The sequence below is a fragment of the Platichthys flesus genome, chromosome 14 (assembly GCF_949316205.1).
Source record: "Platichthys flesus chromosome 14, fPlaFle2.1, whole genome shotgun sequence".
Taxonomy (NCBI): Eukaryota; Metazoa; Chordata; class Actinopteri; order Pleuronectiformes; family Pleuronectidae; genus Platichthys; species Platichthys flesus.
In genome coordinates this window covers 9,639,207-9,665,016 of record NC_084958.1, presented here as the reverse complement: position 1 = coordinate 9,665,016, position 25,810 = coordinate 9,639,207, and the positions used below count along the sequence as shown (strand labels likewise).

Genomic DNA, 25,810 nt, shown 5'->3' with positions numbered 1-25,810 from the left:
GGGATGCAGTGTATAAGTCACGCATACACTGAATATATGTTCCAGACACAGAACAATACATTCATTCCCACCGTTACCTACTGTCTCTGGCATACTCTATGCAGGCACCTTCCCCTCCTGAAAGACATTTTACTATTGTGAACACGCACAATCTCCTGCAGCGTTCTATAACTTTGGAAAATGTGAGGACCCAATTTGTAATTCTTCCAGAGTTCATGTCTGAAACTTTTTAATACTGCAGTTTTTATCCGAAATCCATTCGTAATTTTCATTGATACCTCCTATACCCTTGTATGTTGTTCGGGTCTGTGGGACCTATTTTCAATGTTTGCTAAAAGAAAGATAATGCGATAAATATTATTTTACACCTGAGACTCATTGGCCTTGGCTCATTCTCGTGATGAACATATAAAAGAACATACTTTCAGTGACTGTACACTGTACACTCCTACACATTTATATTACATGTGTGGTGTTTGGTTCCACTGGACCCAGGACTATGTGAAATGTTAAATTGTACATTTCAATCACCTCTGCTCCCACATTCCTGCATATTTTACGTAAAAGTATTCAGCTGCAGCATGCAACTTTGCCACTAGATATCACTAAATTCCTCACACTGAACCTTTAAATATGATTAATGTTTTATCATACATTATATCAAACATAGCTTCAATAAGCATTTTTAATATCACTCATATCATTGTCCCTACTTGTGTGACTAATATATTATTAGATGATTATTAGTACAATCACTGTTACAAATGTGTGAAACAATAATTTTAGCATTCCACCCAACAAATGATTCATACACTGATTGATTGGAGACTGTTACTTGCCTCTTAAATCATGATGCTATTTAACTTCCACTGTAACTCCCTCCATTGCGCTGGATTTTGACTGTAGGAATGGGTGGTGTAGGTTCCATCTCATATGGCCTCTTTTCATTGACCCATGTAGACTTGTCTCTCTGTTTGGTCTACCGTTGGGCCTTCTCCATGTAGAAGGCCTTCTCCCAAGTCTTTGGAGGCCTCATCTAAGTCCGTATCTTTGGGTTTGTTGACAGTACACTTTGTAGATGTACATGTCTCCCCTGGTGCCCTAAACATGTCATCTGCTGGAGCGGTCACCATTTTCACTCTCTATGGGGAAAGAGCCACAATCAATCCATAATAACAGCACAACAAACTGAAGACGGTGTAATATCCCAGTATGTTTGACATATTCGATCTTTAGAGTACCTCTCTTAGTGTTCCTGGAGTGACAGTCAGACTGTAGAGACACCACAGCGGCACCATGAGGACTGAAGATGCTGCCAGAAGTAAACCAAGGACATGGCCCCACCATGGGTAGTGGTAGGTGTTGTTGTATGTCAGAGGGGTGAATTTGATCACAGAGAAAAGCAAAACGCTCTATGAAGAGAGAAACACAACTGGGTCACTAAACTGAAAACTCGTTTATATTTTCTCAGTGAAGTATATGTAGATAATAAAGGAAGTTTCCTTCATTTACTTACAGCAGATAAACATGGTGTGATGAACTTCCAACAGTATTTCATGTAAAGTGAAGGTCTGTAGCCAATCATTTCCCTGATGTTATTGTAATAACGATCAGCACCTTGGAGACAGACATTTATTAGATAATCAGTATAGATGGCAAGGAGAGTGAAAACAGAACAAAACAACATTTTAGAGTTAAGTATGAGTTATATTTAATAGTCTAAGTTGCAATATGTACGGAGGGGGGGGGGGGTTCTGCAGTAATAGTTTTGGATATTAACTGAGCCACCTGTTTTTATTTTAGTGAGTAAGTCACAATTATAATCATTATTATAATTATGACTCTGTCGTTACCCAGCTAGCATTGTGTTCTTGTTGCTCTGGGTTGGTGTTCCCCCAGTAAAACTGTAAACAATCAAATTATGGTTTTAACATCGCGAGAAGTTTGGGATCTAAACGTATGTGTGGTGCTATCGATGGTGCTGCGTGGAATCATCCCCTTGAATATGATTGTTGAGAGAGAAATACACTTTTCTATTTGTTTCTAGATGTTAAGTCCTCAGTGGGCGAAACACTGATGTCAAGGCCACATGTGACGTCTCCATCTGCTGGTGATGCTGGTACTGTACTGGTGCGAAGTGGAATTGTCATTCTGTATTTAGTGAGAGGATTATGGAGTAGCTATTTGTATTTGAAAAACAAAGTAACTCACCATAAACCCATCCTATAAAAATGGTCTCCAAAATGCCAAGAAGTAATAATGGGATACCGGAACAGGCGTAGTAGTCAAAAAGCAGAAATACATAGATTCCTCCCTGTGGTTCATTTGAACAAAGAGAGAGAAAATCATTATTAAAGAGAAAAGTAAAGTTGTATAGAAATCGATCAACTGTATGTAAAGCAGGAGGCAAGACTTTGCACCTATTCTTTTTTATTATTGTGACCCTTCATTAACTCCTTATACTGAGAGGACTCCAACAGTCAAACAGCAGAACACACAGACAAACACAGAGAGGTCATTCTTGTATTATCTGAAATGGCAGACACACAAAACCGCACTGACCTCAGTGACCATGCAGAGGCCGATGACTAAGCACACGGCACAGATGACCAGCAGGAGTAGTTTACGTCGATGACCAGTTAAAAAGAAGGACGGATGCATATCTGATATGGATGTTACCAGACATTCCAGATACACAAACTGTGGGTAGAAAGGAATATAGATTAGAGCTCCATTTAGTGACATTAACACAGACTATGACTGTGATGTCAGAGAACTGCATTGAGAAGGAGGGCAGTGCTACATTTGACACTCAACTCATTCAGCAACAGTTCTCCACAGCCGTCAGATGCTTGTCTTTACAATTATTCTTTGTTTGATTTTACTTCATCCTGAACTCCTTTACAGCATTGTCACAGATGAGAGTTTGGACCAAGGTCCAGACAAAGTTTTTAGTGTTTACATTTGATAGATTAAAATATAATTTCACATTACAATTTAGGGAGCGCACCAAAAACATATATATGTGATGCAGTAGTTACTCCTGTCGTCAACATCTGTGATTGATTGGTCTATATGAACATGTGTGTGATGTTGGCGCATTTTTTATGCAGATTTTGAATTTGCTAACTTTTTTGAATAAAATGCATTTGTGCTGTTGTAACAGCATTATGGTTTGACTACCACTCACCAAACACATCATTCAAACATTAAATAGTCAGAGGCAAGCAATCCTGTGAGCCTAGGAAACCCTGTTTCTGGAGAAACCAGAAAGAGTTTCACTTCTGTTTGTTCTTCTATTGTTCGATGCAATAGAAGTTAGTTTTCACACCTCAAATAAACTGAACCATGGTTCAATTTGATCAAGACCAAGACTGACTCCTCTGGTTGGAAAAAAAGTTTTTTGGTCCATTAGTCTGGACCTTGGTTTCAGGGAACCTCTCACACCTGTTACTCCTTGTCGTCATCACTTAGTTGGGCTACATCTACCTATATTTCACATTGTCTGGTTTGTAGTCATTCTGATGTTGGTTTGTTACATACTTGGCTATTGTATTAACCAACTATTTTGAATAAAGGGGTTTGAATGGTTAAAATGAAGTAGTTCTTTTTGTTAAATTAACATCCTTTTCACCCAAATATCTTTGGAGACGAAGACTGGAGGCAATCCTGGGAGCTATCTTCTGCTTCTCTTTCCTCTTCTATTGTTTCATGCTGTCTCAACATCTTGCAATAACGCTAAAGGCAGAACTATACCAAATAGAGTTTTTAAGAAAACAAACGTTCCAATCCAGTTCAGTTTGATTCGGAGGGAGACCATCTGTTTTGATGTGACCAAGTCCTGGTCCATTGGTGTGTCCTACCTGACTATCCACTCCAAGGAAGACAATCATAAGAAAGAAACAGGCAGCCCAGAGTTGGGGTAATGGCATCATTGCAACTGCTCGAGGATAGGCAATGAATGCCAGGCCGGGTCCTGCAAGTGGCACAAAGGACAAGGTAGACCACAAAATATGTCCAGCCACAAATTAATTCATTCATTCATTAATTAGAGCTTGAAAAACTAATACCTGATTCAGCCACTGTTGAGATGTCAACACCCAACTCATAGGACATGAAGCCAAGGACGGAGAATATTGCAAAGCCAGCAACAAAGCTGGTTGTACTGTTCAGTAAGCACAGGGCAAAGGCATCCCTGTAGAATCAATAGATACGTTAGTTGAGTCATAGAAAATAACAAAACAAATAAAATAGAGGAGAGAAACATGTTTTCCTTACTTGTAGCAGTTGTTGGTGTATTTGTTGTAACTTCCCAAAGATGTCAAACAGCCAGTGCACACAGCATAAGAAAAGAACACCTGACTGGCAGCATCCATCCACACCTTCACGTCATGAAAAACTTCTTAGTGTGTCCTTTCTTTATATTCTATTTTTTACACATTTTCATTTGATCATTTATGTTTGAAAATGCAATGGCTCATCCACTAAAGCCCAGAGTTTAAATTTGGTTCAGCAGTTCAATGATTAATGTATAATTAATTTGTTTAAGATTTGAAATCAATCTCATGTTTGACCAGTAGAGGCAATAAATCCGTCGCATTCAGCCTCCTTGTTGAGAAGGGTGGCAGTAAGACTTGGAACCATTTAGAACAGTTTGGTATTTTAAAATATTAGGTAACGCCACTAGTGATGCAGACTGTTTTTATATTTGCTCACATTTTTGTCTTACCTGAGGATTAGCCAGATGTGTCGGATCAGGAGAAAGGTAATATCGAATACCATCTAAAGCTCCTGGCAAAGTCAGACCGCGGATCAACAACACAATCATCATCAAATAAGGAAATGTGACTGTGAAGTAGACGACCTGAGAGAGGAGGAGGGATACAGATACAGTGAGTATACAAAATACTAACAGTACTAACATATTACATTCACAATCGAACTTTGTTAAGCTCTCAGAGATCTTTGAGTTACTGTCGTTTTCAGACAGGAATTGTTTTAGCTCCTTAGAGTTGTCGGACAAACATTTTTGGAAGTTCACCTTTCCTGAAGACTTGACTCCTTTCCAGACACAGAAGTAACAAATAATCCAGCTCAGCAGAAGACATCCAGCCAGGTCCCAGCGGATACTACCCATCTCTTCAATTCCTCCTGACAAACCCAGGACTCTTCTCCTGAACATAAGATACAATTTAGACACAATTTCCTGTAAAATGTATCTTCTGTTTTAATATGAATTAGAGTTTTAGTGAATACGCACTGCCAGAATTCCTCAAATGGAGACGTTGCATTTGGAGATTTGGGATTATTTGATGAATGATTGACTAGAAAATCCACACATTCCCCTTGTAATAGAAAAGAGTAAGAGGTTAAATTGACATTTTATGCTCCAGTGAATTTAAGAATTGAATGTCTTCGTGAGAAATGTCTTAAACAACGGTTTCCCTGTCATTTTCTTTAATACATATTTTCTCTTATGTTCTACTGCATGAATGAGTCAGTGACAACCCATGAGAAGTTCGTAACCAGCCATGTCTTTTGACACATGTCATCTTCCCTAGCCCTTGGTGAAGCATCAAGATCTTTTTAATATCCTTAAACATCAGGGCACAGTTTTTAACAGATGTCAAGCCAACAAGAGGAAATAGTGCTGGGTACTGTTGTCCTGCAAATTGGAATTATCACCTTGTGGTTGTGTCTCTGCCACCCATTGAACTTTTAGTCCCTCCATATTACATTTAAAAATAATCAAGAGAACAAAAAAATGCTTTGCGGGGCCACCTTGACCTTTAAACCACAAAATTCAGTACATCCATGAGTCCAATAAATATTTGTACAAAATTTGAAAGGACACTCTGGAGGTGTTCCTGAGATGTAGTGTCTGCAATAAAAAAAACATGGTTTGTCGGGTCATCGGGTCCTCTACCTTTGACCACTAAAATTCCCTAATCATAATAATAGCTTGAATTTATATAGATCCTTTCAAGAGGCCAAAGGATGCTGGGAACTAAAGAGAAAAAAAATGAAAGTAATTTGCACAAAACCGGATAGAAATGAACAGCACTAATGGCAGGAGAGCCTTAACTGAGGCCAAAGGCCTTAGTGACTGCCTGGTGTTTGAGTAGTTTTTTTAATTAATTCATCTGTGATTGTAGCTCAACATCCAAGATTCAATCCATGTGAACGTTTTATACAGAATTCGAATAAATCTGTGGGAAATAAAGCGAAATGTCGGCCAGTTTTACAGTGTGGCTCACTGGTGTAGATTTCGACAGCAATGTACGGACCTATGGTGCAGAGATTATGTTAAGAATTGAAAGTAGGATTAATTTGTTTTTTGATCTGTGAATTACCAGACTGAACTTTCAAAAACTCAACATTTAAATACTTAACACAGTCATAATATGTCGTAGAGTTGGTTGTGTATGTTCACCTGTATTCCAGGTGTTGTTACAACCGACCCAGGGGAGCTCGGAGTTGAAGGAGGAGAAGAGGTAGAAGAATCCCCAAGCCAAGATGACGATGTAATACATCGCATTGTAAAGCATAAGTACTTGACCGCCATAGCCTAAACCTAAATACACATGTCATCAAATTGGAAAATAGGATACAAGAATACAAATTTTAATTTTATATCAACTCTTCTGTATTATTGTTCAACTGAACTCACAGTACCTTCAAGTATAGGGCATATTTTCCTCCAACATGTAATTGAACCCTGACCAGTAAGCTGCCCCAGAGACACCTCCAGAAAGAAGATGGGGATTCCACAAGTGACCAGGAACAAAACATAAGGAATCAGGAAAACCCCTAAAGGAAATGATTAGGTTATTTTTTTTGGTTGAGAAAAACCACAACTGTTATGAGTAAAAACAACATTATAGCAAGTATTACTGATGATTGAGGCAGATTGAACTAAGTTTCCTGTCTTCCCCAAATTTCACTTTCACAGATTAGAATTTTGACAATTGTTCTCTTACCACCTCCATTTTTGAAGCAGAGATATGGAAATCTCCAAACATTTCCCAGGCCAATGATTTGACCAACTACTGCCAAAAAGAACTCCGTCTTGTTGGCCCACTGGCCTCTCTCAATACACTTTGATGTGGGAGGATTTGGAATACTGCCATCTTTCATCAGCTCCTTCACTGGATTCGCTGCTGGCTCCATTTGGACAGGGCAACTGTTGTGGGATTTTACATTTGAACAAAATGAGTGAGTTTTAAGATACTTTTTTGGTTTTAGATACCTCTTTACTATTCACAGTATATAACACCAACTTTTTAGAGACTATGGATACAGAATGAAATTATCATTTTTTGACAAAAAACATAATTCATAATTTTTGCTTTCAGCCGCTAACCAACTCCACTATATGTTCAAGGCTCCTTCAGATGATATAGAGGAATGTGTGCTTCAATCCCTGAGCAACAAAAGCTCCAATTGGTGGATCCCTCTTCAGCCAGCCCATTGCAGAACTCATTGTGAACCAGTAATAAGGCTAACTAGGCTAAGTGGGCGGTCAAGCTGCATTAAGTTCAGCAGCTCAAAGTAGCCTAATAGCCCCTCAATTGGCAGACAGACAAATGGCTGCTGTTAGATGCTGGACATTCAGAGAAAACCTGGAAAAGATGAGAATGGTGAGAGTCATCTAAAAACAAATAACAGCTATTGGCTGTAAAACCAAACCAATGATCTGAAAGACACAGCCAGCGTTGGTGAATCCTTAGCGGTCCAAACTGAGATGAGGTTATTTTATGCTTCCTGTGCCACAGTTTGTCCATCACATCCACGGTGACCTCTTGAGACATGAGATGCAGTGACGTCAGTAGTTAAGAAGACTGCTGTCCATCCCTGTTTCGTTTCCCCACAAAATTGATTGTCTCCAATTTAGTAAATTGGCAGAACCGGGCACAATCCAAGTGTCTGAGATGACCCTGTCATCTTTTTGACATTGGCTTTGTGGCAGAAGATCTGACCTGGTCCTGTGGTTGTCGTTTGATGGGATTTATTTGGAGCTGGCTGCTGGTCAAGCTTATCCTCAAACTCACTGTCAGACTCTGAATTTATAGAAATGTGATCCTCATATTCTGAGAACTCTTCCTCATCTTTCAAGGCTTCTCCCTGTTGTTGTTTCTAAGGTCCTCTGAACAGAGAATACGTTCATCACCTTGATCAATTGTTGCATCCCACCCCCAATTTAAAGCTCTGATAGAGTGGGAGGAAATGTAGAATGGTTTCCAAAGACACAGGGTTAAAATGTGCGGGAATGTGGGAGCAAAGACATGTATGCTTGAAATGTAGCACTGCTGCAACCTTGTGCATGGATAACAGGTGCAGGAAGCCAAAGATCATGCACATACAAGTGAGCACACACACACACACACACACACACACACACACACACACATACACTCATACTAACAGCAGGCGAAAGTAGGAGGAGGACTGAGTCAGATATACCAACAGTTTCAACACTTACTTTACCCTCGGGTCCAGTGGATCCCTCGGACCCGAACAATATGTAATATGAATGTGTTGGGGGGTGTAAAGTGTGCAGTAATTGAAAATATGTTATTTTTCTATAATTTTCACAGAAAATGGTTGAAAAAAACATCAATCGCGTCAGTTTTCTTTTAGAAAACATTAAAAACTACACACAAGGGATAAAAATGTTCCTCATAAACTCTTGAGCGAATTAAACATATACAATGTAAACTTCAAGTAATGGGGAAATCCTATTAACTCCAAAATAAGTGTTGGTGTTAAAGTGCAGGTCAGTGGGGGAGTAGTAGTAGTAATGCACTCACTGAAACTCTGCCATATACTACCATAAACTACCATGTTAAAATGTTCACCTGGTAGTTTATGAAAGAACAGTGTCAGGGAGTTTTCACCATCATACGTCCTTTCATCAGAAATAGTAACATTGATATTAATGATAATTTGTGTATTCTGTTCACTGGTAAAACTACTGTGATGGAAATCGGAAATTGCAAGAGGCAGGTGTATTTCCATAAGGGCTTATCTGCAGAAAGGATCAACACAGAGAGTCACAGGGAACTCAAAGTGAAGATGCAGAACATTAAAATGCAAGGATCTTATATAGGAGAACTAAGGCTGTTTGTCTGAGCCAGTTCAGACTGGTTCTGTAGGCGCAGATTGAGACAGGATTTTACACACAGGAATAAATGATTTGCATACGTTTCCATTCAGTTCTTGGACAGTCAATAAGTAATAGAAAGGAGAGACAGGTTACAGGTCACACTAACCCTAACACTTCAGGTGTTAGACAGTTATGCAACAAGTTACTCTTCAACTACAAAATAGCTTTCCCTGCTCTAACAAGTCATAACATCTTCTGTTTTTTTTAGTTTTTTTTTTTAACTAAAGATGATGTGCTGTGATATCAGACGCATATGAGAATGATAATATTTCCACCTAGTGGAGATCACACAATTTATACATTTAATTCTCTAAATCACATCAAACACATTTGACCTACAAGTACATGGAAATACCATCTAAAACTACCGTACCTGCAATTTTCTTCAGTACATTTCAAAGATCATGTTTTTGTCTTCCCTTGTGCTCTCGTGTTTTGACCGTAGACTCTTAATTCCAGTTGTTGGATAACCTCTTGTTTTAATTTTATTCAAGAGGCTTGTATGCTCTGCTGCCAGCAAATAAATCCCTTCGCCTGTTAGATAGTTTTTAAATTTATGTTTAACTGTATCAGTTGAATCAATAATGAAATATCCTAGGTTGGAAACTTGGCTTGCACTTAGGTGCACAAGAGTGTACAGTGTATGAGTAAAGAAAATGATACATATAATTGCAAATAACCAGGGCCGGCCCTAGCACATTTGGCGCTCTAGGCAAGCTTCACTCCTGGCGCGCCCCCCCCCCCCCCCCCCCACAAGAAAACTTATTACAAAATAATTTCTTTCTTCGTCGAAGTTGCTTGGACACACACACTCTAACCATAAGCCTCAATGTGCTAGCATGTTCTGACAACACCAAGGAGGTTCGTATCTCAATTTTTGTCTCATTTTAACCTAATGTTAGATCAATTTTTTTCAAATTAATCTAATTAAAGTATATCTTCAGAATACAGCATGAATGCAGCAGCAGTAACGACACGGAGCATTCAGTTCCACATCCAGACTGCATCTTATTCAAATTAAACACAATTTCAATTACAAGCATTTCTTTGAGTGTAACTGCATTTTTAAGTGCATATAACATACATTCAATTATTATGGTGTCTCTTTCCTCCAAACATCTTAATATACATCATCACTCATAAAGAAATATAAACATTTACAATATAGACCTATTGAACATTAGCTTATAACTGGTCTTTATAAGGCACAATAACAATACATGAATTACAGAGTCTGTGTGTGTCGGAGCTGAACTACACACTGTAAAGTAAACAATATACTATCGCGACCCGCCTGCAAGACGACGTGCAGGTAAATTAAACACCTATACAGGCGAATGTAGCCCCGCCCACCTAGTGCGCGAGTGTCTCTCCTCACTGCCCAGCGGAGTTTTTAAGTTTTACCAGTCTAAGTAGAAAATCAAAACAACATCAACACGTCTCAATGACACCCGTGGTGATCAAGCGAGGCTCTAGGAGCTAACGTAGGTGACTCTCACTCACTACTAACCTGTAGAATACAGGATGGAAGCAGCAGCAGGAACGACACGGAGCATTCAGTTCCTCATCCAGACTGCATCTGACAGTACGGGGTGCAACTGGTCCCGTGCCAAACGTTCCACCTGAGTGCTGCTGTCATTTACTGATTTCTCTAATGAAACTACTTAAATTACTGTCAGAGTAATTAAATACAATATTTTTGGCCATACCACATAGAGAAGGGGGCGCCAAAAACTCTGCCTTTTTATTTTATTTTTTGCTCTGCGTAGTTTTTGGCGCCCCCCTCTGAATGGCGCCCTAGGCAACCGCCTATGTCGCCTGTAGGAAAGACCGGCCCTGCAAGTAACAAAGAAAAAATTCAGGAAATGAATAGATAGAAATACTCAAATCAGCCTAACAAGAATCATGACAAATACCAGAGAATGGCAGTAATTGGTGTGCACGCGCACGCCGGTCACTCCCAGGAGCATCAGACTCCAAGAGTGAAAGATAAATTCAGATTTTGTTTATCGCCATGAAACCTGTAAGTAAAATAACATACGATTTGGCCGGTACACAGTGATGAAACAGAAATCTAACTTACAAAACTTTCATACACATGTAAATGTCAATGAACACATTGAAAGAAATGACTCTGGTCGGCATTTTTTTACAGTATGAACTACTCAAATTGGTTGTAGTTATATAAAATGTGTCTCAGTAAATATCTATCGTATAAGCATTTGGGCTTGAAAGGTGAAATACAAAGTGAGATGTGATTACTGTTATCACCAGAAAGTAAATCTGACTTCACAAATATTGATTCTTGTGATGCAATCTTTTTTTTTCTTTCATTTTTGATAGATCTTCGCTTTAAAAAGAAAACGAGTATAACTCTTTCACATCTTGTTTTGTTTTACTGAAAGATTAAAAAGAACTACAAATATTGAATTGACTGTGATGTGTGACAAAGAAAGAACATTAAGTTTAGAGTTTACAGTACCGTTCAGAGAGAAGATACTGCGGAACTTTCAAACCTGAGGAGGAAAGTGAATGCACTGAGATCCCCTCCCCTCTGTATGTGTCAGGATGTTCCCTCCTCAGTTTTCACTGGAGCGTGAAGTCTGTTACTGTAATCTGATTTGACCGTCAGAACACTGAAACACACAAATACTCATCAACACACTCATGGAGCACTTCATTAGGAGTCGTATACTAATTTTGGGTGGGTCTTCCCTTTGCCTGGGGTCATTCTGAAATGGAGTCAATGAGTTATTTGTTTCTGCAGATCTTTAAGCTGCCTATTCATTCTGCCAATCCCCTGTTCTAACCGACCCAAGGGTTGTCTACTCGATTCAGATTCGATGAATATCACTAAGTGAAGTATAGTGAAATGTTCAATAAACCAGTTTGAGATCTATCTCCGTGACATGGTTCATTTTCAATTGAAATAGAATAATTTGAAGATGGTAAAATGAAGCCACTAAGTGATAAACATGGTCAGCAGCAATGGCTGAGGCAGTAAAAGTATCATTGATTGGTTTTAAGGGGCGCAAAGTGTGCCAAGATTGTGCAAGTCGTCACCTTTTGTGTTATTGTTGTGAAGGTAATACTGTTGCCTTTAGGCAAAATAATAAATATTTACTGATCAAAAGATATGAGGACTGATGCCATGACAACTAGATCGTAAACTAGGTAGCATGTGTGACTCACTACAATGAGAAGTCGTTTGTTGAAATAAGAGTCACACACTGTCCAAATAATGCAAGATATTTATTGAAGAAAATTGTTTTGATTCATGTTAATCCAAAAGACCAAAAAAATGAAACGGAAGTGATGGCAGGAAGAACACATTTCAGAAGGGAGAATCATCAGTAGTGTCAGGTATGTGTGTGAGAGAGAGATCACCTTCAACCATTTAAAATGTACTCATTAGAATGAACTTCATGTGTGTTCCACAGTGCATCTGAAACTTATGTTCAATATGAAAAAAAAAACAAAAAACTGCTCGGTAGTACAGTGGCTTGAGTTCCAAAAATATATAAATATATGTCACTCATAATCATTGGAGGCTCTTTTGAAGGCTTTTAGTGAGCAACGGCCACTGCAGCCACACGTGATGATTATCTCTCATGGGCTCTATGTCCATGATCATTGTCCGTCTCTATGAACCGAAACATTCCTAAACACATATTTCTCATGATCCTGAACCAGAAGACCTGCTGCTGTGACAAATTACACCAAACTCTGTTCACAATTCTTGATATTTTAAAAGGTTTCCTTGCTTGTTTTCAGAGATTAATGCAGGTTTTTAAATAGGCCTGATTCTGGCAGTTGAAGCTGCGACTATCAGTCAATGATCCACATCTCGCAGGAGATTACTCATCAAAGACACAGAGCAAGAAAAGGCGTTCAGGAAGAGGAATGAAATCTGCAATATTCTCCCTATTCCAAGTCAGTGAGACATCACAGTGAGCCCATTGTGTAGCTGCTATTATATGGTAAAAAAGTTGCATAGTGTTGCTTTAACAAGTGAAAGAAATACACACGTAATGTTCTCCAAAATCCAAAATTTGACACATAGATTATAAATAGCAGAGGATTATCCGTATTCAAATTATATTATATTTTTTATTACCTTGTGAAACATGTGAGCTAACTCTCAGAAACACACAGAAACGTTTGAGATGAGTCCTTTTCATACTCTAGTGATGTTCTTTACAGTCAGAGTGAAGTTCCTATCTGGTTGACCCTGCTGGATGATTTCGTAAAGCTGAAAGACACAAATCCAAATCAACTCATCATATTCAGGTCCTGGTTCACCTGTTGTTGTTATTATAGTGTGCACTACACAATCAGCATACAGAAGTTTAATAAATGTTTGATAACAGACATTTTAATTGATATTAAACTCAGCGTGAACAAGAGAGTCGTCCTAAGAACAGGTTTTACCTCAGTTAAGATTGGAGCCAGTGTCGTTTCATTTAACTCATGATTGGAGTGAACGGTCGTCTGAAGGATTGCCACAACTGTGGCACAAACAAAACGAGGCATGAGTTCAAAGCCGTCCAAAGTCATGTTGGACTTCAAGGTGCAAGATCAAACTTACTGTTGTTTGTGAGAGCAGAATCTGGAGTCTCTGCTGTGGATGTCCCCGAAGTAAAGGAGGAAAACGGCGCTGGGGAAACTTTCCAAATAAAGTAAAGTACATTTGAAATCTACATCATCGAAACACTTCAGCTCAACAAATTTGCTCAAATTGTCTCCATCTACTTATATATCTACATATATATTCCAGTTGTCAATTGTCTTTGTACTCACTTGACTGGGTGGCCCCCGAGGCCAAACCTGCAGTGAGTACGATCAGCAGCAGCATGTCGAAGCTTTACGTATATATTCAGTGTTTTCAGCGTGAAGTCTGTCGTGGGAAGGTGTCGTTTCTGCCTCCAAAGGACCTCTGGTTGCTTTTGTCCTGTGTGAGGAATTGACACCCTTTTTCAGAGGGTGTGTCATGGTAACAACAATAGGTACAGAAGGGACAACTCAAGCAGAAATCAAAGGGATATGAATAAAGGGTTCATTGTTCAAAAAAATGTGATGCACCGTTCTAGTTCGGGGAAGCATGGCCCTCTATGATTTGCTTCTTCATTAACCATCAAAATCCTCCCACTGACTAACCAATGAATGAAAGGCTGAATGAGTACAAAGAAAACACTGAAAAAGACATAGCTGCTCTTGCAAAGCTAAATGACAGCTTGTTGGAGATCCATCCTTTTTTTAGAGCAGCCGCAGAAATGTACTGCAACAGGGAGAACAGCAGGAAAGGCAATTACTGGTTGGACTGTTATCTCCACACCACCTGCTCGACAGCCTCTGGCACTGGCCCTCTTACTGCTCCAGACTCCTGGCAAAGGACTAAGGGAGACAGAGCTTTTGAAATAAGAGCACTGAGGCTCTGGAACACGCTGCCTGAGGAAATAAGGCCAGCTGAGTCCGAAGCTTCCTTTAAATCAAAGCTTTAAACAAACTCTACCGGCTTAAATCTCTGTCACATATTTAGTGTTTTACTTCATTACTTGTTTTTATGTTTTCGTAATACTTTTATGTGTTTTTACTTTATTTATTTGCAAAGCACTTTGTAACTTTGTTTTGAGAAGTGCTATATGATATTATTATGATTTTTTTTTTTTAAATCATTGGGATTTCCCCTGCCTTCTCTTCAGGGCGTGGTGGACACAGTAACCAGGAAGCTGGCAGTATCCCTCTCACCCTCTTAGGACAAAGCTTTCGAACCTGTGGTCAGTGGTTCTCCTTCCCTGTGTGACTCTACCCGGAGCTGGGGGGAGCCTCCTGTGGGGTACCTGCGCATCTGACATTCATCTCCTCATCCACTCCACCTCTCACTCTATAAGACCTCAGCTCATCTCCCCTGTCTTCGCCAGATCATCCGTTAACACCCTGACACATCCCCTTTTCCACCTCCTGTCCTCTGGCAGCCACCGTACACCGAAACCGCTTCAGAACAGGTTATTTCCCTTTGCTGTCAGCCTCATGAATAGCTGACAGTGTCATGTATGTACCACAAACCGGTTGTTCTCCTACATGTACATTGACATTCACATTTGCAAACAATGCACATACATCCATTTCTATTCTAAACACAAAACACACTACTGTTGTTTGCACTATCACATTGTATTTTGGTGACGTTTACACCGACTGATTTGGTGAGTATATGAGTCCTGTCTGTGGATCTTTTGTGGTAAACGATTCACAGCCGAGAGTAAATCACCTATAAGCTTTCAAAGTTCAGAAGTCGTCTCTGTCTCCCTCCTGTCATTCAGCTGTCAGGCGCGTCTCTGACCCTGCACCTCACCTCTGGATACATCATCTCCAATTAAACCCTCCAACCAGAAGCCCTTCATCAGACTGCACGCTCCATCCCTCGTCACCACCACTGCCCAGGGACCCAGGTTAAGTCTTGATTGCTTCCATCTTGTTCCTGCTGGGGTCTATGTGCCAAAGTCTATTCCTCTGGTCACAATATATTTATGTTCATTATAAAAAGTCTCTCCTGATTAAAATGTAAGTTTGTAAGTTCGGTGATAATCTGTAACAATAAGTACAAATACAAATACTGTCTTCAAGTACTTTTATTCCAAAGTACTTTCAAATGGAGAATACAGAGTTCAGCAGCCATGTCACTTCCAAATCATGATATTAAGTTTCCGTTGATTAAACAAATGAAATAATGATTGGTGTTCTTTGAGTTCAGATGATGTATGTGATTACGGTTTGTATGTTGTATTCAGTTCAGTTCTTCATAGCCTGATTATTGGAGATGGATGTGTGTGTGTGTGTGTGTGTGTGTGTGTGTGTGTCTCCTGACTGCTTCAACTAAAAAAGGCCAAACATTTCACAGTCTGTGTCCATTGAGTGATGTGACACAGTAATTCTATACAACTAGGAGTTCTTCAACTTCCTGCTGCTGGTGCTGCTACTTGCAGAGCTGGAACGTCTGGAGCTGGTGGGAGGAGGGGAGGTCACAGTCATGTCTAAGCCCAGTTCCACAGTCTTCAACACGGGAGAATGAAGTGCAGAGGCCCTGGGGCTGCTGCTGGCTGAAGATGCAGGAGACCTTCAATACAGAGAGAGAACAGCACCATGAAGGTACAGAGGAGGAGTAGCACTGGGAAATCTCCAGTTCTTTGTATGACAATAAAGAAAACAAGACCTTTAATGGTACTAAACTAGATTTGATAAGTATGAGGTCTGTTGAGGAGAGAGTCTGACCTGAGGGAGGCAGAGCTGCGGGCGGAGTTTGTCTTGGAGCTGCGATGGCTGGTGGGCGTGGAGGAAGGAGCTGGAAAAGACAGATTGGCCTGAAAGAAAATGCAGAAACAAAAAGGTTAAGGAACTCGGATTTTGTCACTAAAACCTCTACACAATTCAAGTTGAAATCCCATTACTGACACTAAAGCAAAGCCAAGCACGTTTAATGCTTAATATACATCTGAATATAAAAACAATTCACAGCTCTTCGTTTTATACCTGCAGGAAATATTTCTCCAGCACTGGTCTGAGATCAGGCTTGTCCTCCACGGCTTCATTTAGCATCTTACCGATGCTCCTGTTGAATTCTTCTAGTTCCCTCAGTTTAATGTCTTTTTCCTCTAAAGTCTCAGACTTGGTGTTATTCGCTGCACGGATCTGTTTGGTCAGCTTGGAGCACTGGTAAAGCACAAGGAAATGTTATTATGATTAAAAGGTTACAAACACACACACAGCATTCCTCCTTTATTTACTAAAAATTACCAGAGCAAAGTCTACCCTATTTATACCAGGTTGAGCCAAACTAGAGAAAAACACAAACAATTTGTTTCAGATTCAAAATGTTCAATTAAACTGAAAATAAAAATAAGGTAGTCGTGTTCAGATTTTTTTAATTATCATAATATTAAAACATATAAAGTAAGGTTAGCCAAACAATTACAGTTGGACATCAAACCTGTTTGGTTGCCCTGTCAATCTTCTCTTGCTGGGAGGTGATTTCTTTGATCAGTTTGCTGATGAGTAATTGTCTGTGCTCCATCTTATCTTTTTCAACCTGCTCTTCTTGCAGCAGACTCTCAAAGGTGTTGTTCATGTCCTGGAAACAGAGGGTGGTACACAAAAGCAGACACGTCACCACACAATAGCAGCCATCGAGAAAAACATAAAAAAAACTGCAAAGGACTAGAAACATTTTTTTAAGAAACAATGAAGCAAGAAGCCATATCAAATATCTAAGAATATTAACAATATATCATGGACATGATCTGAAACAGAAATACTGAAAACTCCCTGTAATCAACCAATTTATGCAACAGGAAGAAAACCATTGTGATTCTCAAGAGGAAACAATATTTGGACTTTTAGTGGAAATTAAAAAGAGTTTTAACGGCCTTTGACACCTGACTAACCCCTGGGTACAGCTTGTGATGCTACAATGACCCTAATGTGTAGGACTGTGTATTGGCCATATATCCAAATGTTTTAATCCAAGTTTTGTAAAGCTGTCATAGAATTAAAAAAGAACCCACCACCATGCATGAAATATGTAGGTATTTTAAAGGTGAAGAGTCACTTGGCTGACAATAGAGGACAACCCTGCTGTGTAGAACACAAACACAAAATAAACTGTGGGATACAAATCTTGATATGGTAACTATTGATAAAAAAAATTAATAAGAGGTTTGTCAGAATTGAAACAGCATTAAACTAGATGTGATCAACTTTTTATCGCTAAAGACTTAGGAAGGACTTAACACACATATTTAAAAATGGATTTACAAATAGCTGTTGCCCCCTAATCTAATACCAAAAAATATGAATTCTTGGTCAGAGATATCAACACATCACTTAAGATTTTTGTTTACTACAACTACAAGGAACTAAGTGTGGTTGAAACCTATTATGCAGTCGAAAAATATTTTTTGCAGATTTTCATCACAGAACATAGATGCTAATTATTGACAACAAATTTGATTCTTCTGAGAATGTATTGTACATGCAATTCCAGTAGACATCTTCTGTGAGACTTGTGATGGGACACTTTATGATTCAGGTTGAGTTATTTATTTAGAGGTTAGGGTTAAATGTTACATCTTTCTACTTCATCTGCTCAACACCGGCTATAAACGGGACTAACCTGTAGGTCCTGTTGCAGCTCCTGGACGTGTCTCTTCTTGAACTTGAATGTATCCTCAGCTGCACTTAACTCTTCCTCTAACTTCAGTTTTTCCTGGTATTCTGGACCTGGAACAAAAGACCTGAATTACTTGGTGTGTTGTTTTTGATTTGTTGCTCTGAAGTTGTTCTGTCAACCCCGTCATACGTACCTGATTCATTGACTTTGTTGAGAGATTTGCGAAACATTGAGTTACTGTTGTTGAACAGCTGGATGGTGTTCTCCAGAGCGCTGTTCTCCAGCTCCATCTTGTGTATTTTAGCATCTAGAGCGTCTCCCGTTTGCTTGAGCTCCTCTTTCTCTTGTGCAGCCTGGTGAAAAGCACAAAACCGCAGTCATTCAGGGAGCTGGTGGGCACTGAGGGACAATGTGATCACGGTTAGCTTCAGCAGACTCTGAATGTGACACGATGGTGGTTGTGTGTGTGTGTGTGTGTGTGTGTGTGTGTGTGTAGACCTCAGACCTTTGTGATATAGTAGGCCAGTGTCTTCTCCTCTTCCCCCTCAGGAACTGCCATCGAAAGGGTCACAACCTCAAAACGGCTCTTGATCATGACAATCTTGGACAGTTTCTCATTCAGCTCAGCACTGAAACAGAATCAGTCACAAAATGTAGTGACTTTCTTTGTAAAACATTTACCAAAGGAGAAGCTACTTAAAAACCAAGTGGTACATTTGTACACAAGGCCTCAGAGTACCAAGACCACTTTACATTCACCTCTCAGACTATCGGACTTAGTTAGTATATGAGATTCGAGGTAATTGGTGTTGTTCGCACCTCAGTCTCTGTCTCTCCTGCTCGCTGATCTTGAGCTTCTGGCCGAGCATCTCTCTGTAGACCTTGATCTCAGCCTCCCTCTCCTTTAAGGCTTTCTGCAGCCCCAGCTTTCTCTTCTCCAACGACAGCACAGTGTCCGTCTTGTCGTACAGCAGATCTCTAATGCGCTTGACCTCGACCTTCAAGATGTTAAGCTCCACCAAGTCGTCCTGCAGAGGAACATGAGGTCAAACACAAATATTGTTCACATTGTCACAGTAAGCAACTGCTAAGTTTTTATAAACTAAAATTAGAATTGAAGCTGCAAATAATGATTATTGTCATTATCAAATTGTCTGTTTTTTATTTAATGAAAAGAAATTGTATTTGCATCCCTAGAAATGAAACAAATAGTAGATTAATCCATTAATCAACTGACAATCATAACAACAATCAGTGTGAATGTTGTGTTTAAAAAAAACAAACAACGTAATATCACTTTTGGCATTGCGAGGTCTGATTCACATTTTATACAATTTGATAACATTTAAAATCAACAACCTGTTGATTTATCAAAAGTTTATTCAATGAAAAAGATAATCATAGGATGTTAAAATACTTAATTTAGTCAGGCCAACAGACTTAATATGAAAAGCTATTCAACAGTCAATGATACCGTCACTTTAAAAAATCAAAATAATCTTTAATTGAATTCCTGTCATTCAAATCAAACTGAGCAAAAATGGGGAGCTTTCTTCCAAAGTGACAGAACCTCCGATCAAAGTATTTAAGTCTGATTTCCTGCACACAGTTTGAATACAGGATGTCCTGAGGTGGTAACTAAATGTCAACTACTCAGGTGAATTCATGACATCTGCTGTATCATCAGCGCATCACCTGTTTCCTGAGCCGGAGTGTCTTCAGCTCCTTCTCACTGGTAACACGGAGCAGCATGAGCTCCTCTACCTTCTCGGTCACATCTCTCTTTTGAGCTTCTGACTTTCCCATTTCTTTCTTCAATAAGCGGATATCTTCCTGTCAGAGAGAGAGAGCCAGAGAGAGATGTGTCAGATATCATTATTTCATTTAGAAAGAGCAGAGAGAGAACGAGCAGTGGGACTGACCTCAGCCTCCTTGAGAATGCTGGTTAGCATGTTGGCTGCCTTCTTCTTCTCTTCCAGGGCTTTGGTCAGCTCAGCGATATTCATGTCTAGCGCTTGTTTTTCATCTAGCTGGACGTCCCCTTGCAGCCGTGCCAGTTTTCTATCCAGGTTGATGACCTTTGAGTCCTATGATGCAGGAAAGCGAGAGGATAATAAGCAGCTATTTGTTGATGTTGCAAAGTCTCGCAAAAGACAGGCTAAAACAGGTTTTAGTTTTTTGTGTAATCTCACCTGCTCATTAATGATCATCTGCTGTCTCAATAAGTCTTTTTCTTGTTTTCTCAGCTGGCTGTCCAGGCCGGTGATGGTGGATTTGCTCCTGGAAACACAGGCGACAGAATCCTTCCCCTTGGTCTTTAGAGCCTGCAGATGCTCTTTATGACGGAACAGCTCATGTCTGCAGTCACGCAGCTGCAAATCCAGCTCCTACAGCGAAGCACAGGAAACACAGGGTTACAAAGTACTAATACAGTACAAAGCTGTGATACTTTGAGCACTTTATAGATTCTAACAGGGATTCATGAAACACAACATTTTTATTAGTATGCTTTGAGGGTGGTAGGGGGAGTTTTACCCTACATTTATATTAATTCCTAGATATTGGTTAAGTAGCTTTTGTGTTTTCCATGCTAACAAACAAAGGTGGAGGTATGAGATTATCTATCCTGCTTTTCCTGTGATTTCAACAAAAAGTTAAAGTTCACAATTAATTTCAGGCTTAGTTTACACTATTGACTTAGTAACATTTTGAAAAGTGAGGGGGACATTCTCCTTGAATGACCCTGGAAACGTCCAATTATATTGCAAAACGGCAGAAAGGGACTGTGGTTATCTCTAGTCTCTCCCTCAACCAAGCGGAGTGATAAATTCTGGCCGAGGTTATTGTAGTTATCAGATCCATGTTGTCCTAGTCATTTTGCTCCTGTGTTGCTTTGAGAAGAAATTGTCAGTTTGAATTTCATCTCTTGCATCTATTAATACATCTCTTCCATATAATTAATCTCACTTTACAGTTGATTTATATTTAAATTGAACTACCAGCCATTTTTTTTTTCAAAAAGTGACTTAAGATGTGAAAGTCCTGAAATGAAAAACTAAAAAAGATGCTCTAGCGTAAATAACCACTCTGTCCAGCCTGACCCCAGAGCAGTTTATCAGTTCCAGGTTGTATCAGGCTGCCCACCTTGATTTCCTCGTCCTCATCCTTGAGAAACTGGTCCATCTGAGCAGCTCTCTCCTCCTCACTCAGGGCAATCTGAGTCACTTCTTTAAGCTTCTCCTCCAGCGCAGTGTTATACGCCCTGGCCTCCTTGAGTCTACAACACACACATATACAGACAGAGCTTGCTTATGAAGTTCTACAGTGGTTATATATCCACAGAGACATGTTGTCAGATTTCACTCACTTCTCGTCATTATCCCTGAAGTCTTTCTTCATCCTGGATATGTTGGTCGTCACAGACTTCACACTGGAGGTTGCTTTGTCTCGTGCGCCCTTGCAACTATTCAGCTGCAATTAGCAAGCATTAGAATCAGTCTCAACAACACAAAGTTAGAATACAGATTAGATTAGCTGTAACATTCCTTGAGCGTGTATTCTTCGTTGCTGGCTGATTTTCTTTGAGTAGCTGACCTCATCCTGCAGCGCTCTGCAGTTATTCTCCTGCTCCTTCAAATCCTGCCGCAGCTTCACAGCCTGCCGCTGGGCTCCAGACATCTTCCTCTCAGCTTCCTTGTTGTTGTTCCTCTGATCATCCAGCAAGTGCTTCCTCTCTTTAACGGTGGCATTCCTTTCCCTGATAGTCTGGTTAGCTTCGGCAAGTTGCTGAACGGGTGAAGTAACAAAACCGGAGTTCAAACACAGGGTGTTCGTCAAGTGTACTGTTCAGTCGGCATTCACATTCTGATGGCTTCTACTGTTCAGAGGCTAATATATATGGGTTTGTCTTTTATCAGCCAAAGTGCAATGGTTAAAGACCTTACCAGTGCACACTGCTGCATCTCAGCATCACGTTGATTCATCTGCTTGACCGTGTTTTCCCACTGGTGGATCAGCTGCTGTGTCTCCAGGTGAGTCTGCTGCAAATTATCTGTCATCTTATCCAAAGCAATCTGTAAGAAGAGCAGATGATTATCTCTATGGGAATAATCTAAAGGATTCACAGAAACTCCCCAACCATCCCATCCCCTGAATCCAGGCCACCACCTCTTACTGGATATCATTGTCTGAGGTATTTTTTTTGTACCTGTGCAGATATGGTCTCAGTCAACTCCTTGTCAACGGCTTTTCGCTTTTCACCGGCTTCCAGTGTCTTCTTCTCTATTGCCAGAGTGAGTGACTGCAACAGAGGATGTATCACAGCTGTTAGCTCAGGAGGAGTAAGACTTGTAAAGGGCAGTTTAGCTTGTAGATACTTCTCTGTCTTTTGACTTCACCTTGATCTTATGCTCATCTTGCTGGGCGTACTTCATGATGGCCATTGCGTCCTCATCTTGACGTGCTGACTCCTCCAAATAGTTCTCCATGGTCTGCTGGTCCCAGTTCATCTGGTCCCTAAACTCCTCCAGCTTCTGTTTGGTCTTGAAGATGTGATTCTGAGGATATGGACGAAGGTCAGTACATTGTGAGGATAGGATGAAACCATCAGCTAAAGGTGTTTCTTATATTCTGGATTGGTACTGACCTCCAGCATGTTTCTCCTCTCTGCTAAAGATCGACGCTCATTCTCCATCTTTGTCGTATCCTGCTCCAGGCGACCTGTCTCCCTCTCTGCGAGGGCTGTGAGGTGTTTCTCCAACGCTTCTTCTCTTTCCTTGGCCTTACATAAAGCCTGTGTGCATAAAAAAACAGAGAACAAAGCAATACAATGGCCCTGTTACTTTAACCCAATTGTGAGATGCACACCTGACACGGAATACATGTGTATTGTATTCTGATAAACTTACCACAGTGTTCTCCAGCTCTTGTTGACCATTTTTGAGGAACTCGGTCATTAACTGCTTTTGATCCTTGTAGCTCTCAAGTTTGTTTTCCAGTTGTTCCAGCTTTGCTTTTTTTTTACGAATCTGTTGTCGGTAGAAAATGTCATAAGATTACAAGCAAATATAAATATTATAAATATCGTCTGTGTTTTTATTGTTATCTTACTTTGCGTGTTTTTTGCTCTCATCTTTCTAATTGTTTCTTAAAAGCTTTTCTATTCTTATCTTGGATTACATTTTAACATGTTTTTATTTTCATTTATATTGTATGTAAAGCACTTTGAGCTGCATTTCTTGTATGGACTGTGATACATATATATATACAGTGGTGGCCAAAATTATTAGAACACCTTTAGTTCGACAAAATTGACATTTTTTTGCCTCCAAAACATGATTTAATTTCATAATGTTCATGAAACATGCAGATGGTTGCTCTGAGCACAAACAAATAACAGATGAAGTGAGTCCCAGTGTTATTATCCACTTTTAACTTTAATATTTGGTATTTCCACCTTTTGCAGCAATTACAGCAGCACATCTCTTTGGCATATTGTCAATATATTTCCTGAGAACTTCAACACTAATTTTATCCCATGCCTTCTGCAACTCAAGCCAAAGGCTTTCCTTTGAATGTACAATATATCTGTCCAGTTTATTTTCCAACTCGCCCCAAATTTGCTGGATGGGGTTCAGGTCTGGACTTTAAGGGGGCCAGTCCATCATTTTCAATGTTCCAGCAGATTCCTTCTGTCGCAGGTAGTTCCAGCAATAGTTAGAAAAATGTTTAGGGTCATTGTCCTCTTGGAAAAAAAATCCAGGCCCAATAAGACAACTCCCAGATGGTACTCCTTGCCTCACCAGAAGCTTGTGGTATACCTTCTTATCCATTGTGCCATCAATTTTCACTAAGTCACCTGTTCCTGAAGCTGACATGGCACCCCACTCCATAATACTGCCCCCTCCGTATTTAACTGTTGGCAAGAGACACTCATTTTTATATCTTTCCCCCACCCTCCGTCAAACATACACTCTTCGCTTGTTGCCAAACTGCTCAAATTTGTACTCATCAGTCACCACTTTATACCAATCTTTCTTTGTCCATTTCTTGTGTTCTTTGGCACATTTCAGGAGTTTCACTCTATTTTTCTCTCTCAGTAATGTTTTTTTTGCTGCTACTCTGCAAACAAGTCCCTCTTCTCCCAGTTTCCGTCGCGCAGTTCTTGAAGACACTGTTGCACCATCAGTCATTGTGGTGTTGATCTCATCACGCAGCTCTCGTGAGGTCTTTCTTCGATCCTTAAGACTGAGAATTTTGAGATGCTTCACTTGTCTGTCAGAAAGTTTCTTTTTTCTACTTCTCCCCTTTCGGTTCTGGTGTGAATTGGTGGCATCATGGCGGTCTAAACATTGACAGTGAAATAGGCCTAGCTTGTTTTTGTAAGGAAAATTACCTAAATCTCCTTATGATGGCTCTATTCTATGGTTTATACAGCATAATTGATGACTTTGTAGATATTGTATTCGTTTAATGGGTATTTTAATGGCCGATTCAACAAAAACAACTTCAACCTCTAGTGTTCTAATAATTTTGGCCACCACTGTATATATATATATATATATATATATATATATATATATATATATAAAGTTTATTATTAGTAGTAGATAGGATGTATGGATGGATGGATTGATAACTCTATTGATCCACGTAGGGAAATCAACTAATAGTAATGGTAGTACTAACAGTAATAGTAGTAATAGCAGTAGTAGTGGTGTTGTTAGCGGAAGTAGTATCAGTAGTAGCAGTATCGTCTAGTTTCATGAAATGCATTGAGTCATGTTTTAGATAGTATAGTTTGGAGACTCTGTATTTAAATGTCTAATGTTCATCAGTTGTCTGATCAGTGTTGTCATGATGCTCAGTGAGCTACATGCTAACCTGATGCTAACCCTGTCACTCACCTCCGCTGTCACAGCCTGGTTCTCAGCGTTAACTTCGGGGAAAGCGAAGCGCTCGTCCCAGCTCACGTCCGATAAAACGGAGTTCATGATGCTCCGCGTCTTCTGCTACAACAGAGCCAATAAGAGAACCAATACCAGGCAGAGGATTCACAGTAAGATCTGCTGCTGCTGTCTGGTGTCTGTTGTCTGTCTGTTGTTTGTCTGATGTCTGTTGTCTGTCGCCCGTAGCAACGGGACGAGCCCATCAACTGTGTTGCCACCATAGACTGTATATGGATGACACTGGGAGGCAGCAGCGCGGCAGCAGCGCCTCACACTGTCCGTCCGTGGTACTGCAGTCATCATTTCTACACCTCTGTTTATACAGTGGTCTGACATTAAGACATTTAAACAGGAGTTTCTGTCACATCTCAATTTAAACACACTGTGTCTGTCTGAAGGCAAATTATCATCTAGGATCATATTTATGTGAATTGATCAATTTAATACAACCAAAGACATCTTTGCTTAAAGTTTATAGCACTCAACAGGACTATAATAATATATTTCAGAATGATCAACAGAAATAGTAAA

At 39.8% G+C, this 25,810-nt stretch overlaps 2 protein-coding genes and 1 long non-coding RNA gene across 4 annotated transcripts; all 3 read right to left on the bottom strand.

The window, feature by feature from the left end:
- Positions 1-934: 934 nt before the first annotated feature.
- LOC133968583 (sodium- and chloride-dependent GABA transporter 2-like) lies at positions 935-10,723 on the bottom strand. The gene is made up of 15 exons (XM_062404719.1): positions 10,677-10,723; positions 6,981-7,183; positions 6,676-6,810; positions 6,434-6,574; positions 5,261-5,345; positions 5,042-5,174; positions 4,730-4,864; positions 4,279-4,382; positions 4,071-4,195; positions 3,864-3,976; positions 2,563-2,700; positions 2,212-2,314; positions 1,517-1,617; positions 1,242-1,412; positions 935-1,142 (listed from the first exon to the last, which is right to left on the bottom strand). Exons 2-15 carry the CDS (start codon positions 7,168-7,170, stop codon positions 945-947), a joined length of 1,872 nt encoding a protein of 623 aa, XP_062260703.1. The 5' UTR covers positions 7,171-7,183; positions 10,677-10,723; the 3' UTR covers positions 935-944.
- A 185-nt stretch (positions 10,724-10,908) lies between these two features.
- Positions 10,909-11,678, bottom strand: LOC133968585 (uncharacterized). The gene is made up of 3 exons (XR_009924113.1): positions 11,649-11,678; positions 11,083-11,187; positions 10,909-11,002 (listed from the first exon to the last, which is right to left on the bottom strand). It is a non-coding gene; the product is annotated as an uncharacterized LOC133968585 (long non-coding RNA).
- Positions 11,679-12,416: 738 nt separating this feature from the next.
- Positions 12,417-25,427, bottom strand: ccdc39 (coiled-coil domain 39 molecular ruler complex subunit). 2 transcript variants are annotated; one of them, XM_062404717.1, is made up of 24 exons: positions 25,238-25,427; positions 23,240-23,359; positions 22,978-23,124; positions 22,730-22,888; positions 22,540-22,632; positions 22,277-22,405; positions 21,927-22,118; positions 21,700-21,803; positions 21,477-21,609; positions 20,525-20,719; positions 20,255-20,419; positions 20,028-20,165; positions 19,152-19,360; positions 18,838-18,961; positions 18,526-18,685; positions 18,336-18,442; positions 17,154-17,294; positions 16,697-16,876; positions 16,439-16,527; positions 15,438-16,283; positions 13,967-14,117; positions 13,755-13,832; positions 13,598-13,674; positions 12,417-13,418 (listed from the first exon to the last, which is right to left on the bottom strand). In XM_062404717.1, exons 1-20 carry the CDS (start codon positions 25,322-25,324, stop codon positions 16,109-16,111), a joined length of 2,847 nt encoding a protein of 948 aa, XP_062260701.1. In that variant the 5' UTR covers positions 25,325-25,427; the 3' UTR covers positions 12,417-13,418; positions 13,598-13,674; positions 13,755-13,832; positions 13,967-14,117; positions 15,438-16,108. The 2 variants fall into 2 exon arrangements, with proteins under 2 accessions (XP_062260701.1, XP_062260700.1); XM_062404716.1 differs by having other exon boundaries at positions 13,967-16,283.
- Between the last annotated feature and the right edge of the window lie 383 nt (positions 25,428-25,810).

What these genes read in the sequence shown, in the direction of transcription:
- LOC133968583 (XM_062404719.1), bottom strand. Translation starts at nt 7,170, where the DNA reads ATGGAGCCAGCAGCGAATCCAGTGAAGGAGCTGATGAAAGATGGCAGT. An exon ending in CACATCTGGCTAATCCTCAG is followed by an intron (nt 4,383 to 4,729) that starts GTAAGACAAAAA and finishes CATGACGTGAAG; the next exon opens with GTGTGGATGGATGCTGCCAG. An exon ending in CTCAACAGTGGCTGAATCAG is followed by an intron (nt 3,977 to 4,070) that starts GTATTAGTTTTT and finishes TGCCACTTGCAG; the next exon opens with GACCCGGCCTGGCATTCATT.
- ccdc39 (XM_062404716.1), bottom strand. Translation starts at nt 25,324, where the DNA reads ATGAACTCCGTTTTATCGGACGTGAGCTGGGACGAGCGCTTCGCTTTC. An exon ending in GCATTCTCAAGGAGGCTGAG is followed by an intron (nt 20,166 to 20,254) that starts GTCAGTCCCACT and finishes TCTCTCTGACAG; the next exon opens with GAAGATATCCGCTTATTGAA. An exon ending in AGCTGCAACAGGACCTACAG is followed by an intron (nt 17,295 to 18,335) that starts GTTAGTCCCGTT and finishes CTCTGTTTCCAG; the next exon opens with GACATGAACAACACCTTTGA.